This window comes from Trachemys scripta, chromosome 8, assembly GCF_013100865.1.
Source record: "Trachemys scripta elegans isolate TJP31775 chromosome 8, CAS_Tse_1.0, whole genome shotgun sequence".
Classification (NCBI taxonomy): domain Eukaryota; kingdom Metazoa; phylum Chordata; order Testudines; family Emydidae; genus Trachemys; species Trachemys scripta.
This window is the reverse complement of record NC_048305.1, coordinates 83,481,674-83,502,226: the sequence shown is the minus strand read 5'-3', so window position 1 is coordinate 83,502,226 and position 20,553 is coordinate 83,481,674. Positions and strand designations below refer to the sequence as shown.

At 43.5% G+C, this 20,553-nt stretch overlaps 1 protein-coding gene across 3 annotated transcripts in view; it reads right to left on the bottom strand.

Moving 5' to 3' along the window:
• ADGRL4 (adhesion G protein-coupled receptor L4) overlaps window positions 1-4,983 on the bottom strand; it is a 98,617-nt gene extending 93,634 nt beyond the window's left edge. For all 3 annotated transcript variants that reach the window (XM_034778738.1, XM_034778739.1, XM_034778740.1), the window contains exons 1-2: window positions 4,829-4,983; window positions 1,745-1,894 (exon numbers count right to left, since the gene is read on the bottom strand). In XM_034778738.1, the coding sequence (XP_034634629.1) occupies window positions 1,745-1,894; window positions 4,829-4,850 (172 nt within the window). In that variant the 5' untranslated portion in view covers window positions 4,851-4,983. The remainder of the gene's footprint in view (window positions 1-1,744; window positions 1,895-4,828) is intronic.
• Between the last annotated feature and the right edge of the window lie 15,570 nt (window positions 4,984-20,553).

Sequence of the window (20,553 nt, the reverse complement as noted above, 5' to 3'; positions counted from 1 at the left end):
AAAACTGATAAGAATCAGGTCACAGTGCTGCAGCTGGGCATAGCTTGACGAGCAGCAGAGGCGGGCACTACAATTCTTCATTGCAAAGGGCAACTCACAAATGAAGGTTGGGGGCAGGGCCAGCTCCAGGCACCAGCCGATCAAGCTCATGCTTGGGGCGGCAGATTCTAAGGGGCGGCTTCCCTCCAACCTTTTTTTTTTCCCCCTTTTTTCTTGGTTTGCTGCTCCGGCCACCCTGTAGGGGGCGGCAGCACTGAGGAGGGGAGCGCCCTGCTGGGAGCGGGCTGCGCGCTCTGTCTGCCCCAGACAGTGCCAGGTCTGTAGCAAGCCCAGCAGGGCAGCCCGTGTCCTTCCCTGCCTGCCAACCGGAGCGGTGCTGAGCCCTCCTGGCAGGTGGTATGGTGGGAGGGGCCGCGTGGCGAGCGCCCCGCTGAAGGCGCCCCGCCTGGCCGCCCCCCTTCTCTCTCTTCCCCTCCTCCCCCCCACTAGCCGGGGCGCGCACTCCGCTGCCCGGGGCACATCTGCAGCTCTGGGAGTCCCTCTGCACCCACGCTCCAGCTGCCCTGCATGGTTTGTTTGTTTTTGCTTGGGGCGGCAAAACAGCCAGAGCTGGCCCTGGCTGGGGGAGAGGAAGAGTATAGAGACCTCACTTGCAGCAGCCTGAAAGCAGAGAGAGGGATAGAGTAGCAGGACCTCCCTTTCTCTCCACATATGTTGCAACAGCCCAGAATGCTGAGTAGAGATTGGGATGGGAGAGGGGAACAGAGAGAAAGAGAAATTCCTTAGCCCTTCCAGCAGCCAAAGGGATATGGCCAGAGGTGAGGGAAGCTTTAAAGTAATCAGATACCTATGAAAGATGGAGTCCACAAGGGACAGATTCCTGTTAGGCATCCCAGCATACTTCCCTTTCCAGCAGCTGGGGCGAAAGGGGGAACATTGGCTCATCAGTTATTAATATTAGGTGTCTAGAAAAGTTGCAAAGCCTTATGTGCAAGTGGATCGGTGTGAAGGAGTGTGGAAGTGGCAGTATTGTCTATCTAAGCTTCAAAAATACTGAGTCAGGCCCCTCCAAAGTCATGTCATGGGCTTAAAATCCATGAGATTGGCTTAAAATATTGTATTTAGGACTCTTTTTATTTATCTTCTGTTTTATTAGTCTTTAGAGTTCACTTTTTCAAGCTTTTCTCCACAGAAAGTTTTTTTTTTTTATTAAAGTTGAGATTCTCACATAATCACGGGGCTCCAGGATCTGGGGCTTTAGGAAAAAACATCAGATATCATGAGAGTTGGTAGCACTGAGGTGGGCAGCAGTGGAAAAAGGCAGAAAATCAATGTAAATGATCTATATAACCATTCTTTCCATAAATTGTGTACTTCTATTCTTGTAATCTTTCCAGAGCAGTGCGGGGAGAGGAGGACATAAGGAAAAACAGCTGAAAGTAACTTGGGGAAAATACATAATTATCTATCATAGGAAAGAAAAGACAGACAAAGTGGAATGAAGTCCAACTTGGTAATATGGTAAATGACATTAAAATATTAGATAGAAAGTTGATTGACAAGTTGCAATAAAATACAGTACCCACTATTACTTTAAATTACCAGGGATGGTACTTCAGTTTTTTAGCCTTGGTGGCATGTCAACATAGGTATTATTCTGGTTATAAATGTAGTCCTCAAGCTAATAGGTACTGGGTATATTTTTCATGCCCTGTAGCAATGTACATAGGTAAAATATGTTTACCGTGACAGGAAAGTATGCCATTTCCTGTGAATCCTGGGAAGCAATAGCAACCTTGTATTCCACCCTTAACTTCACACGCCGCATCTTTATGGCACGTCATGTTGCAGTTCGGAGAAGTGTAGCCATAGTCCAGCAGACTGGACACAAACACTGAAACAAATGTAAACCATGTTTGTTTGTTTCTAAAATGCATACTGAATTCTAAAATCAGATATGGGCAGGACATACCCAGCCAACTGGGGGCGTTCCAGCAATCAGACACATAGATGAACACGGTATGTTAGGGAACAGTAAGCACAGCTTTTATAAAGGGAAATCATGTCTCACCAATCTACTAGAATTCTTAGAGAGAATTCTAAACCCAAACACGTGGACAAGGGTAATCCAATGGATATAGCGTACCCTGGACTTTCAGAAAGCCTTTGACAAGGTCCCTCAAAGGCTCTTTAGCAAAATGGGCAGTAATGGGATATGAGGGAAGGTCCTCTCATGGATCAGTAACTGGTTAAAAGATAGGAAACAAAGGGTAGGAATAAATGGTCAGTTTTCACATTGAAGAGAGGTAAATAGCAGGGTCCCCAAAGAATCTATACCAGGACTAGTGCTGTTCAACAAATTCATAAACAATCTGGAAAACGAGGTAAACAGTGAGGTTGCTAAGTTTGAAGATGATACAAAATTACTGAAGATATTTAAGTTCAAAGCTGACTGTGAGGAGTTACAAAGGGATGGTACAAAACTGGGTGACTGGGTAACAAAATAGCAGCTGACATTCAGTATTGATAAATGCAAAGTAATGCACATTGGAAAACATAATCCCAACTATACATATAAAATGATGGGGTCTAAATTTGCAGCTCCCATTCAAGAAAGTGGTCTTGGAGTCATCGTGGATCGTTCTCTGAAAACATCCGCTCAATGTGAAGAAGCAGTCAAAAAAGCTAACAACGATAGGAACCATTAGGAAAGGGATAGATAATAAAACAGAAGAAATCATAATGCCACTATATAAATCCATGGTACGCCCACACCTGGAATACTATGTGCAGTTCTGGTTGCCCCATCTCAAAAAAGATATATTAGAAATGGAAAAGGTACAGAGAAGGGAAAAATTATTAGGGTTTTGAACAGCTCCCATAAGAGGAGAGATTAAAAGGACTAAGACCTGTTCAGCATAGAAAAGAGATGATTTAGGTATGGTAGAGTTCTATAAAATCATGAGTGGCATGGAGAAAGTGAATAAGGAAGTGTTATTTACCCCTTCATATAACACAAAAACCAGGGATCACCCAATGAAATTAATAGACAGCAGGTTTAAAACAAACATAAGGAAGTACTTCTTCTCTCAATGAACAGTCAACCCGTGGAACTCATTGCCAGGGGATATTGTGAAGGCCAAAAGTATAACTGGGTTCAAAAAAGAATTAAGTAATTCCAAGGAGGATAGGTCCATCAATGGCTATTATTCAAGATGGTCAGGAACACAATCCCATGCTCTGGATGTTCCTAAATCTCTGACTACCGGAAGCTGGAACTGGAAAACAGTGTATGTATCACTCAATAAATTGCCCTGTTCTGTTCATTCCCTCTGAAGCACTTTGCACGAGCCACTGTCAGAAGACAGGACATGGGACTAGATAGAGCATTGGTCCAAGCCAATATGGCCATTCTTATGTTTTTATGTAAACATTAAAGAGTATGGTATCACTGAAGTGGTACAAAGGATTGAAGCTCCAGGCCTGCAAAACTTACTCCATAAGATTACTTACATGCTCAAAATTCAGTATGCATTTAAGCCTTTGGAGGATTGGAACCTGTGTTCAACAAGCTTAAAATGATGATCAACATAAAAGGTACATAGTGGAGTGGGAAAAATCTTTGAAAGATTTTCAAAACTTTCTACTCCTTCCTATTGAAGATGCAGATACTTGCCTTTGTATCCAGGATTATGCATGGAGTGTAATCCAAACTACCCAACAATAACCAGGTGAAAAATACCAGTGAGAGTTCCCCAGATCAATTTTTAAACCATGTCTACCCATATCTAGTTAACACAGAACATAGTCACAATCTGAAAGAAGATTAAATTCCCCTGGAACAACATTTATAGCATTATCATTTTAAAATTATTTTAAAGGAAGTCTTTTTAAATATCATGTCTGTGTTCCAAAAATGCTACCTTCTATTTTCTCCCATTAAATGATTCCTGAATTAAGAAGCTGCTTTCCCATTGTATAGTTTTCAACACAAAGAAAGACAGAGGAACTGCTGACTTTGAGGAAACTAACAGTTCACAAAAAATTATACATGCCCACTGACATAAATATATATAATTAAGAAAACCAGGCAGCTAACACTGGAGGGAAAAAACATTTCTGACTTTGTACTTTACAACCCATTAGAAAGACATAAGGAAAGTTACAAAACATAAAGCCCTTTCTTGGTACTCTCTTCCCCTGCAATTCTGCTTCTCTCTACAAAAATATCATGCTGAATACTTGCTAGCCTAGTATTACAATTACAGCTTTCGCTGCCCATGAAGAGTTCATTGAAAATTTGCTTTGCTGGACAAATAAAAATTTCATGAAAAACTCAAAAAATTAAAAGTTACATATTTGTTTAAAAACTATATACAAACCAAATCAATTCATTTCCTACCAAGTTTCATCTTCTTGCTCATTTATTTTTACTGTTCAGAGCATCTTTCAGATATCAGAAGCAAAAAAGCTAGAGGAGAAGTGAAGTCCAAGAACATCCCTAACCAAGACAATCAATAGCATTGGTTTTACAGAGGAGATTACAGAATGAAATAAATGCAAGCACTTGAGGGATTCAGAGAGTTAATACTTATGGCCTTTAAGATGTTGGGGTTACCCTGATGAGATGGGATAGTCAAATGCAGCAGCAGCACTAACCAGAGTTCTGGGAAACTTTTAATCACTGTTACCCATGAGTTTTCTCCTCAGCTGCCACTGACTCCATCCCATGCCTAGCCCCTGCAAAGTTGTCCCTCAGTTTCATCTTTCCAACCCCCACCCCTTCTTCCACCTGCCCCTCACTTATTTGTGAAGCAAAATCACCTACCTAGGAGAGGGAGTAGTTTCATTGGTGGTGCTGCTATGCAGTGCTTGGTGTTGAGTCCCTGTGTAATAGAAGAACCTGCCCTGCCTTAGAATGTCTGAGCATGTGCAAAGTGTCTGCATACGCCCATTAGGAATGTGAAACCCCAGTGAAGCTGCTGGCCTTACCCTGCCCTTTACCCCGAGCCTCATTTCCCCCCCCCCCCCCAAAAAAAAAACTCTTTAGTGATTCAGGAGCTGGAGAGGGAGGGTAGAGAAGGATAGGAACCGATCTGCAGGGGAAGATAAGGAGCAGATGAGAGAGCACAGGGGAATAAGCAGGCAGTAGGGGTAGGTATGGAGAGGATGCTGGAGTAGATCAGGGGGTGAGTAGGCTAGAGGGGTAGTTTGAGGGGCTCAGAGGGCAGTGGAGGGATGGAGAAGCAGATTGTCACTGTGAGGCGGTGGTGCAACAGATGGTGGGGGTGGAGGGTGGCAGGCCAGATGCGGAACAGACCAGTGGCAGGGAGGGTGGAGGCAGTTTAGGTAGTGGAGGGGGACGGGGTGGAGCAGACCAGGGACTGGGAGGGTAGCAGTCGCAGAGTGTAGAGAGGCACGGGCAGTGGCGCAGATTGGAGCAGGGGAATACTGGACAAATCATAGAGGATGGGAGGAACAGACAGACAGAGGGGTGCACGGGGTTGATAAGCAGCTCAGAAGCTGCTGCATGCCTCCCCTGGCTGTTCCCCGTCAGAGCCCTAACACCTATCTCTGAGAGAAGACCCCCACTGTCTGTAGTTGTTCTTGTCCCTATTGCTTTCCTCATTTTGAGGGAGATCCTAATTGCTGCCAGGATCTGTCACTTTAAGGGTAACAGCCTGAGAAAAAGTACAGGAAATCCACTGAACTCTGCTTTGTGAGGAAAACAAAGACATGGAGACAGGGAGGAAGGAGGCAGGAAGGCAAATACATGGCTGGGAATGTCAGGAGTAGAAGGAGCCAGCATTTCTAAGGATTTATGTGACTGAAGCAGAAAGTTATGCAGCAAGGCATATTCAGGAAGGTTGATTCACCAAAGCACTTAGACACATGTTTACTGCTGATTGTCATAATCCCATCCCTAGTCAGCAAAGCAAGTGAATCAACAGGATTTAAGCCTGTGCTTAAAATTAAACATGTGCTTAAATCCTTTGCTGAATCAAGGCCTAAGCACGCAAGGAAGGATGGATTATTCCGACTAGGAAGATCGTTATACAGCAGGCATCCTTTTTCTCCCTGGAAATTCATGATATCTTGTACTGAAATGGTCACTGGTTTCTTGTCTCCAGCTTCTAGTTAAAAAAGGCAGGCCAACACAGGAAATGTACCAGGCAGGCTAGGATACTGTCATCATCCCAGCTCAGGCTAGGTCTATACTACCCGCCTGAATTGGCGGGTAGAAATCGACCTCTCGGGGATCGATTTATCGCATCCCATCGGGACGCGACAATCGATCCCCGAATCGGCGCTCTAACTCCACCAGCGGAGGTGGTAGTAAGCGCCGCCGACAAAAAGCCCCAGAAGTCGATTTTGCTGCCGTCCTCACAACGGGGTAAGTCGGCTGCAATACGTCGAATTCAGCTACGCTATTCACATAGCTGAATTTTCGTATCTTAAATCGACTCCCCCCGGTAGTGTAGATGTACCCTCAGACAGTATTGCTGAGCTACCTTGGACTAGTGTGACCAGATGTCCCGATTTTATAGGGACAGTTCTGATAGTCAGGACTTTTTCTTGCATAGGCGCCTAATACCCCTCACTCCCGTCCCGATTTTGCACACTTTCTATCTGATCACCCTACCTTGGACCCAGGCATAGAGATTAGAATCAAAGAAGGTTGGACCATAGGTTGGAATGGTAACTTCTGATGAATGGCATTGGATGTGCAGAGAGCATAAGGGAGATAGATGCTAAAAGCAGAACAGAAGGTATAGGTTGTGAGGGAACTGAAAATGATATGAGGAACTCAGATCAGATTGAGTAGGCAATAGGGAGCCAGGGATTTAGGAATGTCTGAATGTGATCTTAATACTGGGAGATGTGGATTATTTTTGCAACAGAAAACTGGAAAAATTGCATGATGTGTCAATTGGATTCTGAAGAGAATAAGATTGCAATAATCAAGGATGATGGAAGGATTTCTGTGGTGAGAATGAAAAGGAAAGGAAAGATTTCAGAGACATTTTGGAGATTAAACCAGCTGGATTTACTGATAGTGTCTACCAGTATATGGGATAAGGAGTAGATTGTCACATAAGAAGAGAAAAGTAGGTGAAACACATGAGAATATAGACACTTGCAAAATCTTCACTGTCATAGTTTTCAAAATCTGTTGAGGAAAAAATTGGTGAGATGTCAAAAATATTAAATCGATATATGCATGATCATGTCTATAGACAGAGAGGGGCAGGGGCATGTGTACACATACATACACATCCCTGTGCATTTGAAAAGGACATTCAAATAAATGATGTGAGAAGGTGACATGGAGTGTCAGTGCTGAAAAATCTCTTCCACTTCCCAACAAATAAAGAAACAAACATAAATGATTCATGACAACATGGTAAAGAAAACATATACCTTCGTTTTTATAATCCACATGAAGCTCAATGCGGCTCTAGTTCTTGCCCTGCTCCTGGGACAGTGTAGTTTACTCAGGCTGGATTTCCCATGCTGATCTTGTTGGTAGGCTTAAGGACCTCCCCCCAGCCTAAGGGGAGGATCCACATGTCTGGGATTCCAAATAATTGCGGGGGACAACCTAACGGGGACACCGAGCAGAGAACCCTGGATAGCGCCCACTGCTCCTCGAAGGTGTCAAGGGAGCCAGCGGATGCCGCCCAGAGGATGCGTGAATGGACTGAGGAACGGAAATAGGTCCCACAGTCTCAGGAAACCCCGTCGGCCAACCTCCTCTCCCTGGTTTTGTAGATGGCCATTTTGGCAAGGGCTAGGAGGAGGTTGACAAAGAGGTCCCGCGACTTTGTGGGGCCACGGATGGGGAGTGTGTAGATGACAGGTGATGGGAAAAGTGCAACCAAAAATGCAATAGTATATCCAAGAGGAGCCGGAATAGGGGCTGCAACCTCACACACTCCAGGTATACGTGCGCCAGGGTCTCCCTCACGCTGCAAAAGGGGCAGGTGTCTGGGAGGGGAGTGAACCGTGCCAAGTACACGCCTGTGCTCATGGCTCCATGAAGAAGCCGCCAGCTGACATCCCGGTGGGGCTCAGGACTGGGGTGGAATATAGACTGGTCCACTGGGGCTCCTCACCCTCCAGAGGTGGCAGGAGGTCCCACCACTTCATGCTGGGGTGAAACACGAGGGTGAGGACATGAAGGGTGTGGAGCACGAGTGTGTACAGATGTTTTCGTGGCATGGTCCGGAACCGAACTGTCTGCAACTCGTGCAGCCGGCTTACGGTAACGGGGCGGGATGGCTGGGAAGATCTACGGGGTAGGGGACTGATGAAAAGGTCCGGAGGGCCTGGCGTGGAGGGTGGGCGGGTGTGCCCTCTCACAGGACCAGGTAGAGGAAAACATGAGCAGTGGGCGGTAAAGCGCCTCTCACCTCCTGAAATATGCGCCGGGGAGTACGAGGCCTGGAAAGCCCCATGCGCCAAGCGAGCGTCAGGGCATCCAGCCAGTCTCCCTGGTCGTAGTCCAGGAGGTCTCCGACTGGTGACTTCCACCAGGACCAACCTCTGGTGCATTGAGGGGGACTCCGCCACCTGCACATGGAGCTGGGGGTTGTGTAGCAGGGGCTTTGCAGGGAGAGCCATCACCTCGGTGGCTGCCACGGACCTGGTCACCAAGAGCAGTTTCCAGGTCCGGAGAAGGCCCTGGTAGAAGTCTGGCAGCCCAGAGAGGTCTCCTGGAAGACCTCTCAGATGGAGATAAAGGAGCTGCCAGTCGTATCGAAGCCCTCGGAAGCGGCGCAAGAAGGCGTGTGGCAGTATGCTTCATGCCGGACTACCTGCACCATAAAGGAGCCTCTGCAGGGTCTGGCGGTGGAAGACGTGGACCTGAGTGTACAGGCACCTCAGGCCCTGTCCTCCCTCCTCCAGGGGCAGGTGGAGGACCCCTGCAGATACCCAGTGCAATCCTGGCCAGAAGAACTCCAGAATTGAAGTCCGGAGGTTGGCCAGGAAGCCTGGGGGCCGGGACCAGGGTGTTGAGCTGGTACCAGAACATGGACAGGACTAATTGATTGAGCACCAGTGCCCTCCCTCGGAGGGAGAGGCACCAGAGTAGTCCTGTCCATTTCCAGAGCCGCTCTACCACCCTGCCTTCTAACCCTTGCCAGTTCTCCGGCGGAGACGGATGTGTGACAGAAAGGTAAATGCTGAGATAGAGCAGCGGACCCGTGCTCCACCAAATGGCTTGAAGTGTGGGTGGGAGGGAGCTCACCTGCCACCCGTCCCCGACCACCAGGCCAGAGCTCTTGACCCAGTTGACCTGGGCGGAGGAAGCCGCCGAGTAGATGACTTGGCAAGCCTCCACCCGTACCAAGTCGCCCCGGGACCACAAGGAGCACATCGTCAGCGTACGCCAACAGGACCAGCTGCAGCTCTTGCTCTCGCCTGATATGCTGATGCTGATATAGCATGTATGTTCTCTTCTTGCAAATGTTAACAAACTTACCTTCACATGCAGCACGCTCACGATACCTGTAAATAAAGGAACCTCTCGTAAAGCACAGACTTAGTAGTCAACTCATTGTCCCACTAAACTAGCTATAGGCAAATAGCTTGATAGTCTTTTTTTTACCAGAGATGTATATTTGCATATACCCGATTAGCAGGTTTTCACTGACTATTTTAAAAAATAAGGCCCTAGTCCTACAAACATTTATACATATGATTAACTTTACACATGGGGAATAGTCCCATTTGTGTATTCAGGATCAGGGTCTTAGTTAGGCATGAGCATATGTATATGTACAGATGAGGGTTCCTAAATTTTAAATTCTGATTTTTGATCACTAATCACAGAGATTAAAGTTATCCTGTGTCAAACTGTAAAGTTCTCAAATAAATAGGTGTTTGTTTGATGGGAAGACACCGGTCTGCTCTTAGAAATCATTGGATATGTTCCAGCCTTTGCATTATGAAGTTTATTTACCTACAAAGTTTTTGAAAGGTAATTAAGATGTTGATTATGCAGACAATGTTATAAAGTTAACACCCCATTGATGATGAATGGGGGTAGTTCTCACTTCCTAGGACTGTGTCTTAGTCAGCTTGCATAGCAGATAAAAACAGAGCAATTGTCTCATTCCAAAGACCACCTACAACATCAGAAAAAATTAGAAATCAACTGAATGAAGACAATTAGGGTGTCCAATACCCTTCAAAAAGAACCTTGCAACAGACCTAGGATTCCAACAGGTCAATGACTACAGGCAGTCTAGCTGTGGTTTTGCAGATTATATAAAAATTTAAACAGACCCATCCCTTCAAATGCTCCCATTTATAGATCAGACATTAAAATTGGAAGTTGGACATTTTCCAAGGGGTGTTCCACGCCCCACAGAATATATTAGTGTATTGTACATTTTGAGGCAAGGTCTATCACTTTGGGTTTTAAGCATGCATGTGTGTCAGGGACTCAGAGGTCCTACCAAGTCCAATTAAGGTCCTTGCATCCCCAGCCTACCTGCTGCTCAACTCCAATATACTTTTACACGTCCCATCTTCTCACATTCTCACACACACAGAGCTCCGCTCCAGCACATGCAATGCTAGCACTGTCAGAAACTTTCATCTATATATGCAAAGAACTCAGCATGCAACCAACGACACACACACACACTCTGTTTCCATTACGGAAATAACTAAAAAGAGTTGGTGACTATTTGATGTCAATAGTTAAGAGTTATCCTAGTTGTTCTTTTTTATTTTCCCTGTTTTTTCCCCTGACAAATGCAAACTTGCTCAAACCATAAAGATTTCTGCCAAAAAGAAATGGATTCAAATACAACAGTCTGAGGAAGCTTTGGGGAAATGTTTTGGGACTGAGATGTTTTGGGGAAAGCCTTTGTTCTTCTTATTCTGTTTTTGTAAATATCAAACTAATTCAACTGTTCTAAAACAAATCCTTTCCATACTATAGGAATTCAGATAGTCTCTCTGCCACTTAGGAAATGTTTCATTTATCTAGTCACTGAAAAGGGCAGTTATGCCATTTTTTCCCCAGGCAACACAAATCTCAATACAATTGAAAATGTAGCTAGTGTCACATCAAAATAAAGAGTTTCCTGGGTTTCCAGAAGTTATTTTCACGAAAAATATTCAGAAGAAAATTTCCCAGAACACACAGGTCTATCACAGAAGCAGTCTTTGCAGCTTCTCCTGCTTCCCCTCACTCCTTATCTTAATGCCTTATGAATCCTTTTCATTTTATGTGCAAACATCATATTCCACTGGGACAAATAGGACGGAATATACCCATTGGGATGATGTACCTAGCCAATCCTCCAGCAATGAACACACACATCCTACCTAAACCTATATGGCTGACTCCAACTATAGAAGACTGCAAATTTGAATGGATGAAGCCAATTTCTCTCTACTCATTCTTCCTTTGCTCCAGTAAAATACATGACAATATGAGGCTTTATATTCGAATTTAATGCTTGTGAGAACCAGATTAAGAGCCCTGCAATTGCAGTCCTCTATTTTCATTCACAGACCAGGTGCAGGATGGGAAGCATTAATACAAGGATCCTCACAAGCAAACTCTTCCAGGGATAAAGTAATTTAGTTCCCATGACCATTTACCTTCTACTGGGACTGGCAACAAAGGTGCCAACCTTAGGTTCAGTGGTGGCGGTTTTTGTGATACAGACAGCTGTGCAGAAGGATCAGGACTGAAACCACAAACTCATTTTACACAGAACACTGAACTGACTTCAGACGGTAACGACTTTTAGTCACTGCTGAAGTGAACTCATTTTGAACTGTAGAATGAGAGGTGAAAGGCTCATTTATTATGGTATCATGAACAGTTTCAGGGAGGTCATGATCGCTTCCTCTTTCTTTATGGCTAGTTGAAAGGAAAATCCCTGAACTATGGAATAGGAGTCTTGACAATTTCTTCTGTTGGGATATGTGGTCACTGTATGGAAAAAGGTGAGAATCTCTGCCTTAGCCCATCTAGACCATTCTCTCCCAACATCCCATCCCAAATTGCCACAGTTATTCCATATTGGCTTTTTACTATCATTTTCTTTATTTAGAACCTTGGCTCTCAAACAAGGTCAAACTAGGCAGCATATCTTGAAGTCCTTACTCAGTTAAATTCCAATTGGCTTGAGGAATGAATAAACACTGAACAAGGATCTCAGGATTTAGCCCTATTTTTTTCACACGATGACATGCAAGTCTTATAGACTGTAGAATACAATCATGCACTCAGAAAGAGATCGACTAGAGACCCAAATAGTTCTTTTCCATCTCTGAGGTCTAGGATAGAATGAACTGTTAGTAACGCTAAAAGTTAAAATGGTAAGGTTATAAGGTGATTGATTTTTTAAAATAACCTATGGCCATTGTGCTGCAGAATATTCTCTGATGTGTGGATGCAGGAACAGATAGATAATTTGGACAGGACTATCTGCTCATGTAGGCAAGCTGTTTCTGTATGACATCCTTTCTTTCAATGCTTCAGGACACAGCTGTGCATTGGGAATCTCTACAGGGGAAGTTGGGAGGAATTTCGGCCCCAGTCCATAAAGCATGAGTACACTCCACGAAGGTTACTCCATGGCATTAGCAACCACTTCATAAGGAAGAGAACCAGAGGATTTGTGTAGGGGTGAATCCTCCAGCCCCACCTCCATCTGCACTGTATTACCAGTTCAAACTTCAGTACCTCTTGAATTTCAAACCACGCCCCTGAGTGGCGAGCTAGCTTGAGTTTAAAGTACCACCTAACTCAAGTTAGAGACTTGTGTGTATGCTCAAACAAGTTGGGTTAGGGACAACACTTGTGTTATACCTCAAGCTAATATTACAGTGAAACAAGCCCTGAGACGACATGAGGAGTAAGGTAGTATTCAGTGTAAGTGTGGCAGCAGAATCTAGCCCTTTGTTAATTATTATTCTGCTTATATTACTGTTCGGGAAGTGCCCTGAAAGGTTTGGTGGAGTATGCGTGTGTGTGGGGACTTTGTAAATATATTTTTTACATCTAAAATGATGATTAATGTATAGAACCAGTGTGGTGATTTATTAGTAATAAGCCCTTCCACAGGGCTCAACACATGTAGTTGTTTGGTTCCTCCCTGCTTTATTGCCACTGTCCCATATAAAAGACTTCCCTGAAAAATTATTGCTTTTCTTTGCTATTTGGTTTTAAATCATCATTTATCTCCTCCTTTCTTTGGTAGTTTAGAGCAATACCTGAAACTAATATTTATCTCTGGCCCTATTATTGTTTAACTCTGACCTTTCAAACAGTGGGATAATTAACCATGCTCTATGACAGCTTAAAGTCTGCCATTCTTTCCAGAATAAACCCCAATTTTCAGGGGATTTATAACTCCGCTATAAAAATGTCCTGGTGTAAAGCTTGACAGACAAGATCTGTTTTTAGTTCCGTTTAGATGTGTTAAAAAAAAAAAGTCATAGTGATTTTAGATTTTATTCTTTAGTGTGTTGCCATAGTTTCCAGCACTGGAACATAGGAAATGTCAAACAGACCTTCAGAACTCAGTGAAAAGGCAATTACGTGTTACTATAACTTATGGGTTAAAAAGTATCTTCTCTGACCCAGCTACTGGATCCTGTTATGGCCTGAAGAATCTTTTATGATCAGAGATAGTAAATAGGAGCATCTGATTGGCTTCTGTTGTAGTATAAGTTATCACATAGGCCCTTATTACTTTTCTGATTTTCAAACTAACTAAGAACGCTTTTAAATCTCTCCTGCATGCCTTAAGCCGCTAAGCATCTCCGTTGCTCTTCTCTTCACCTTCTCTATTCTGACTATATACTTTTTGAGTTGACTTTCTCAAATTTTGAAAGCACTAATCAAAATAAGAATGCAACTATATCACTTACTACAAGGTGTAAATCAGTGTAGAATCTAGCCAAATGTCAGTGATATTTTTTCCCATTTATTCTCTGTGTTAAAATTGATCCCTGTGCAGAGGCCTATGAACCAACTAAGTCCTTTTTCAATAGGGCTTAAGTGGGATCTAAGTGGTGCATAGGACTTGTGTTGGCCCTCTGCACAGGGGTGAATTTCAGCCTTTTTGCTTTCTGACTGCTGCTATTCACTATACCCACCCTAACTCCTAGATCTGTTCCAGAGAGGTTACATCTAAATCAGGGCCCATCAATATGTGCAAGTAGTTCCAATGATTTTTTCCCAGTGTTCATTACCTTGCTTGTGTCTGCACTGAACTTCATCTGATATCTTGTTACTCAGTCACCTATGTTTTATTGGCTCCTTCTGCAATTCCTTGCTTTGCCCCTTGGTTTATATCAACTGAAATCATTTTGCCTTGTCAGCAAATTTCAGCTCTTTGCTCTTCATCCCATCTCCCAGATCATTAAATATGAGAGGTGAGCAAATAGTGGAGGAAATTATTCATGAATATTCATTTGAAGTCAAAAGCAAATTTCATTTGACGGTATATGTGACCATTCCTTCTTCATTTCCTACAAATACTGAAGTGATTTACTAGTGCAAATACATGCCAAAAATTCAAGTTAAGCTCACAGATAGTCACCTAGAGCAAAATTCTAATTGTACGTACACATGTAAAAGTCATGCTGTGCAGGGTAGGAGTGTTCCAGCTATTTTCTCCTCCCTCCCAATACCCCTATGCTGTGGGGGGCCACTTCCAGGAGCTATGTGCTACACGGAGAGCCCCAAATACAGGAGGAATTTGAGACCAACTTTACATTACAGCTGTTGTGTGCCACCAAAGAAGTGCAAATCAGTCATAGTGAAGCCAGGAACGCCACTCCAAGTCCAGAGGCCCCAAGTTTAGGGCTTGATTACCCAAACTCCTCAATCTAAATGGACTTGACAGACAAAGGGTGGGAGGGAAAACAGAGAAGTGAAGTGAACTGTCCAAGGTCAGTGGCAGAACAGGAAATAGAATTCGGGCTCCTAACTCCTAGTCAAGGCCTATCCACTAGGCCATGCTGCCTCCAGTTTTCCCAGGCATTTATCGCCCACTTGCCACACAGGTGTCTGAGTGCCTTGCCCTGGGACTTAGGTGTACAATTAATACAGCATATATTGTAAATGTTTACAATTAATCAATGCTATGCACACTAAGGGCTTGATTTGCTACTCGCCTCAGCCGAGCTTGGATGGAGTGAGGAGGTGAGGAATGCAGGGAGCTGGTTGTGACACCCTAATTCCCAGGGGCCCGGCCTTGGCACAAGTTTGGGCTGCACAGGGGCAACCCTAATTTATTCCATGTCAGTGGAGGGTTGGGCACAGAGGAGCTCTGCTATGCCCCACTTCCCTGTCCCACTCACACCATGCCTTGGGACATTCCTAACATGTTCCTGCCTTCCCCTGGCACCAGTTTGGAAGGGCAGCTGACACAGGAGGTGGTGGAGCCATCATCACCACATCTGTGCCAGCAGAGAGCTCCCCTTCACGAGGGGAATTCTCCACTGGCATGCTTTAAGGATTCTTTGGCCTCCTTACCCTGTGCAAAGTGGCCATAGCAGTCAAGAGAACCCAGCTCTCAGAGTTATTCACTGAAGAAATTCACAGACCATGAATACATTCAGCAATTCAAAAAGCTGCTTATAAACGGAAAAAATAGGCGAACTTCATCAGTTACAAATCATCACTGAATACACTGAGAAATACTGAGCTTAGCATTGGTTCCTTTGAGCCCATTACCATCTTCTTATACTCCTGAGAACTGGCTGTTTATTCCTAATTTCTCTATCTTTGACCTATTTTATGATCAGTGACTAAATGATCACAAATTCTCTTTAAAACCCCTTGTAAGGGTGTGACCTGGGTACTAGGGGAGCCAACTGAGGTCACTCAATTACGGTGAACTGCAAAGAGTGGGGCAGACAATCCCCAAACCTGGTGGATATTCCAATAGTTAGATTTACCAAGCTAGCACAAAACAGCTTCTGTAATATCTCACTGGATACCCAGAAACCAACAACACAGTTTCATTAAAGTAACCCCACCTTAGGCCTCCACCCAGATACCCAAGTCAAATATGATGAGGATTACTGAAAATCTTATTCATCATATAAAAAAGTTCTACGAATCCCAAAGGATCAGACACATTACCTCCCAGATTAACAAATAGTGCGATGTGGCAACTCACCCCTGCAGCACCTCCTGCTGGTCATCCTGTGAATTAGCTCTTCCAGCTCAGAGCGCCCTCTTCAGGCCAGTGTCTCGTCTGCCACTGGCCCCAGTGTCCCTTCCAGCCCCCCTGTGCCCCTTTACCTTGGGTGCTGCCCCCTGGCAGTACCCCCACTCTCTTGATCTCCCCACCCAGGGGAACCCCCAACCCTCTACCCCCACCTCACCTCAGTGGCTACTGCCAGTCACCATCTAGCCCCTGCTCACTGGGGCAGACTTCAGTCTATACCACTCATCATCAGCAAGGGGGGTTTGGACCTGCTGCCCTTGCCTGCCCTGGGCTGCACCTCTGCAGCCCCATTACCCTTCCCAGCCTTTACCAAGGCCAGCAGCCTGGTGGTTTTCCAGGCTGGAGCTCCCCAGCTCCTCTGGCCCCCAGCCCTGCTCCACTCTAGGTAGCCTGTTCAGCTCCCAGGCAGCCAGGCCCTTTTCTCCCCAGCAAGAGAGACTTTGTCAGCTCCTGGCTCACTGGCCTTTTATAGGATCAGCTGTGGCCTGACTGGGACGTGGCCCCAGCTGTGGCTGCTTCCCCAATCAGCCTAACCTATTGGCTCCCAGGGGCAGCCCTTTCCCAGGGCTGTTTTAACCCCTGCCGGGTCAGGGTGGGGTAACCGCCCCGCTACATTACCTAAATACATGCTTACAGACAATTCTTATTAACTAAACTAAAATCTGTTAAAAAGAAAAGAGAGACAGTATTGGTTAAAAGATCAGTATACATACAGATATGAGCACAATTCTTGAGATTCAGATTCATAGCAGAGATGGTGAGCTTTGCAGCTGCAAAGAGTTCTTTCAGAATTAGTTCATAAGTTATCGTCCAATGTTTATATTCAGAGAGAGACAGTCAAGACTGGAGATCTCAATCTTGGGCAGTACCAACAAGGTGCTCTCCAGACAACTCTGAAGAGTAATAATTTGTATTACAGGAAGGTCTAAAGACCTGTCGTATTTATTTGAATGGAATATATAGGTCGAAACATGACCTTGTTACTATCCAACATTAAATATTGTTAAACGACATTTGGGGTTTCATATACAGAGACCTGTGCCTACTTAGCACTGCGGCAAACACATTAGGAATTTCATACTAAAGGTTAGAAATTTATTGATTGAAACACACAAAAGGGAAACAAAATAAAAGACGATAAAAAGCATTGATGTGCAAATTGAGTGTTTATGCAAAACAATCAAAACTTATTAAAATCTCTTTCTAAAGGGGATGAATATTGGGTAAAGTCTTTCATTCTGTCAAACAGTCCCTCTTATTGGGAAAGAAAGGTTTAGTTCTGTTGTTCAATTTTCTGTTGGTAATAATGATAATCACTTTCCTGTCCAGACAGACGCTGAAGGGAGAGAAGAGATAGGATAGGAAAGATGGGGGAAATGCAGATTTTGCTGATTTTTTCAGGATACAGGGTGGTTGGTGATTGGTTTAGTCTGGCAGGTCAGCCATAACAGCAGTTGTTCTGGATACCGGCTTGCTTCCCTGGTCAGGGACATTTGGTCTGGTCAGGTTCCTCCCCTGCCAAGCAGAACTGGATGGACTATCTCATCTTGCTGCACTGATGCCATGCACTACAGTTGATTTCAGATCAGGTGAAAAGTAGGTGGGGGGGGGGCAGAATGGGAGAAAATTAGTGAGGGACAGAAAGAGACACAGGACCCAAAAAGGTGTGATCACTGGAACAGTCCATCCTCTCATTTTTCTGCCCACCATTTAGGCCTAATTTCTGAAGCATCAGTTTTGGTCCAGTGATTTCTAGTTCCCTACTCCTTTTGTATTCCAATTATGATTTAACACAGTCATTGAGTGGTATTAATAGTACCTCTCTATTTAAATTAATTCAGTCTGTCTCCTTAAATCTCTTCTTGTTAACATTTGTTGTTATAGATTATTGTGTCATTTTTATGAACTTCCACTCACTTTTCACAGTTGAACTCCCACTGAAGGTAAATTTGTAGGCCCAATTATTATAACAGGCCCCAACGAAGATTGTGCTAGGTGCTGTACAAACACAGTAAGAGGCACTCTCTGTCCTGAAGAGTTTATAATCTCAATAGACAAGGCAGACAAAGGGTGGGGGGGCTTGAAGTGACTTGCCCACAATCACACAGTGGGTCACATAGCTGGGATTAGAACCCTGGTCTCCTGACTTGCAGGCCTGTGCAGTGCATTTATTCATTAGCCATGTTACGTATCACTCTTTACAAAAAATATTGTGAAATGGTTTTCCCAGCACAAAGGTGAGCCATAACAATCTTTAATGCCCAATATTACCCTGTGCTTCTTTTTAAAGTGCTCTGTGTTCAGCATCCACTGGTCCCCTGATATAATTACTGTTCTTAAAGCACACCATATCTTTTAATAGTAGCTCAGCTACTTAATTCTTTGACTCCTTCAGAAGCTTCAGATAAATTGCCTGAACTTTTGGGTCATCAGTCTATGTGATTTTCAAGTCAGCTGTAGAAATCAGTAGAAGTATGATTACCAAAGTCAGGATGAAAAATATTGTCTGGTGCTTTGTAGTATCATGATGAAAAGCAACAAGAAATACGTATTTATGACAGTCTCACATTAGTGCCGTGCATGAGGTTCCTGGAGAGCCAAGCCACCTAATAAATTCACTGAGTAATCCTTACACAAGCCAAAGACAATGGAAGTTTTGCTTGTGTGGAGCTGCAGGTTTGGTCCTTCAAAACAACTGCATAATAATGAAACTGTTCAAGTTCTGGTTGAGCTGTCTCCACTGAAATGTTCACTGATTAATGCAAAAGCTCTCAGCTGAACTATTTTAAAATAACTATTTCCAGTAAATATTGCTGTTGAATTTTTAGCTCTCAGTGGCTTGTCTGTGGGGTGGTAAGGAAGCAATTTGCAGATGTGCAGCGATTCATATGCAACTTCCTTCATAGAAACTTCTGTAGTCAAAATGAAAAGGAAATTAAATTGGGATTGCATCGTTTGGATATGAAAGTGCAAAGGTTCAGGACTAAATTAAAATAACACTAATTTTGACCCACAGACAAAGCGCTTAAGAGCTTTCCAATAAAGATATCACCTTTATTTCGTACTTATTTCTTAGTTTGCATTGTTTTAATTATTTAATAAGTAAAACAATTACAGATTTACAGTACATTTGTAGCCATATTTATGATAATCTGGATAACCTTTGTTTCACCCCGATGCAGTTGCTTGAATTTCAGTGATGTTATTCTAGCCTGTGGGACTTCAAACTATTATTTCCCCCCCCCCCCCGAGTACTATGGCCCCAATCCTGCACTTATGCACAAGAGTAAATGTATGCATGAGAGAAATTCCACTTAGTTCAGGGAAACCACTCAGGCATATAGGATGGGGGCTTATATTTGATTTTTATATTTCACATTGTTTGCCAAACCTCATTCTTTAAAATCCTTTCCTAACTATCTTATGTCATCTTTGTTTTAGTATTTTCAAAGCCTCCTTATCATGTAGATGGTTTTCTTAGAGATTTAAGGACAGATCCTGAGGTCACTGAAATCAATGGTTTATGCCAGCTGAGCATATAACCTCAAAGTCTTATCTTTGTGAATATGCAGTACGATGGATTTATTCAAACTTGTGAAAAAGAGGTCAGATATTGTTGTGGTACTGTATATCCCCTCTTAGTTTAGAAGGCTGAAATTAATTTTTATTCACTACTTATGCTTTCCACACGGAGACTGGAAAGGTCGATGGGTACAATACAGTTTTAAATGATGTATCTTTTTTATGCTGTTTCCTTCTTGTCCATTACTATAGGATTTGAGTGGAACCATATGATTATAGTCTTAGGTTGTCATGCAAATAGACTAATTTTGTTCCATTTTCCATTCTCCTTACTGTCCTTGTCAATACGATGGATGCATCTTGTGCTGTTTTCTGTTTCTGATAGCCTATCATCAGTGTGGATTAATCTTGTGCCTGTGTTACCACAAAATTCTGTGTCCTAACAGAGAGTTATTGAATTTGAAGCCCAATATACTTTACACTAAGTCTGTAGTGTCAGTCCTGCAACAAAAATTGTAATGAGAGCTAAAAATGGCACAAAAGAAATCCATTATCAGGATCTTTAAATTGTAATTTCATGGTCTTCCTTGAATGCTGTATTTACTGAATAATATCAAGGAAGAATATGGCAAAATAACTGATTGGAAAATTCAACTTTAAAATGTCACTTTAAGTAAACTTCCAGATTGTTTAATCAAGTGACTATAACCATAGTCCTGACTATGTCTAGCATACAAGCAATTCCTTCAATAAAAGCCATTATTCAGACAGGATATTAGTCTTCAGCACATAAAAGTAATATTAAAAATAA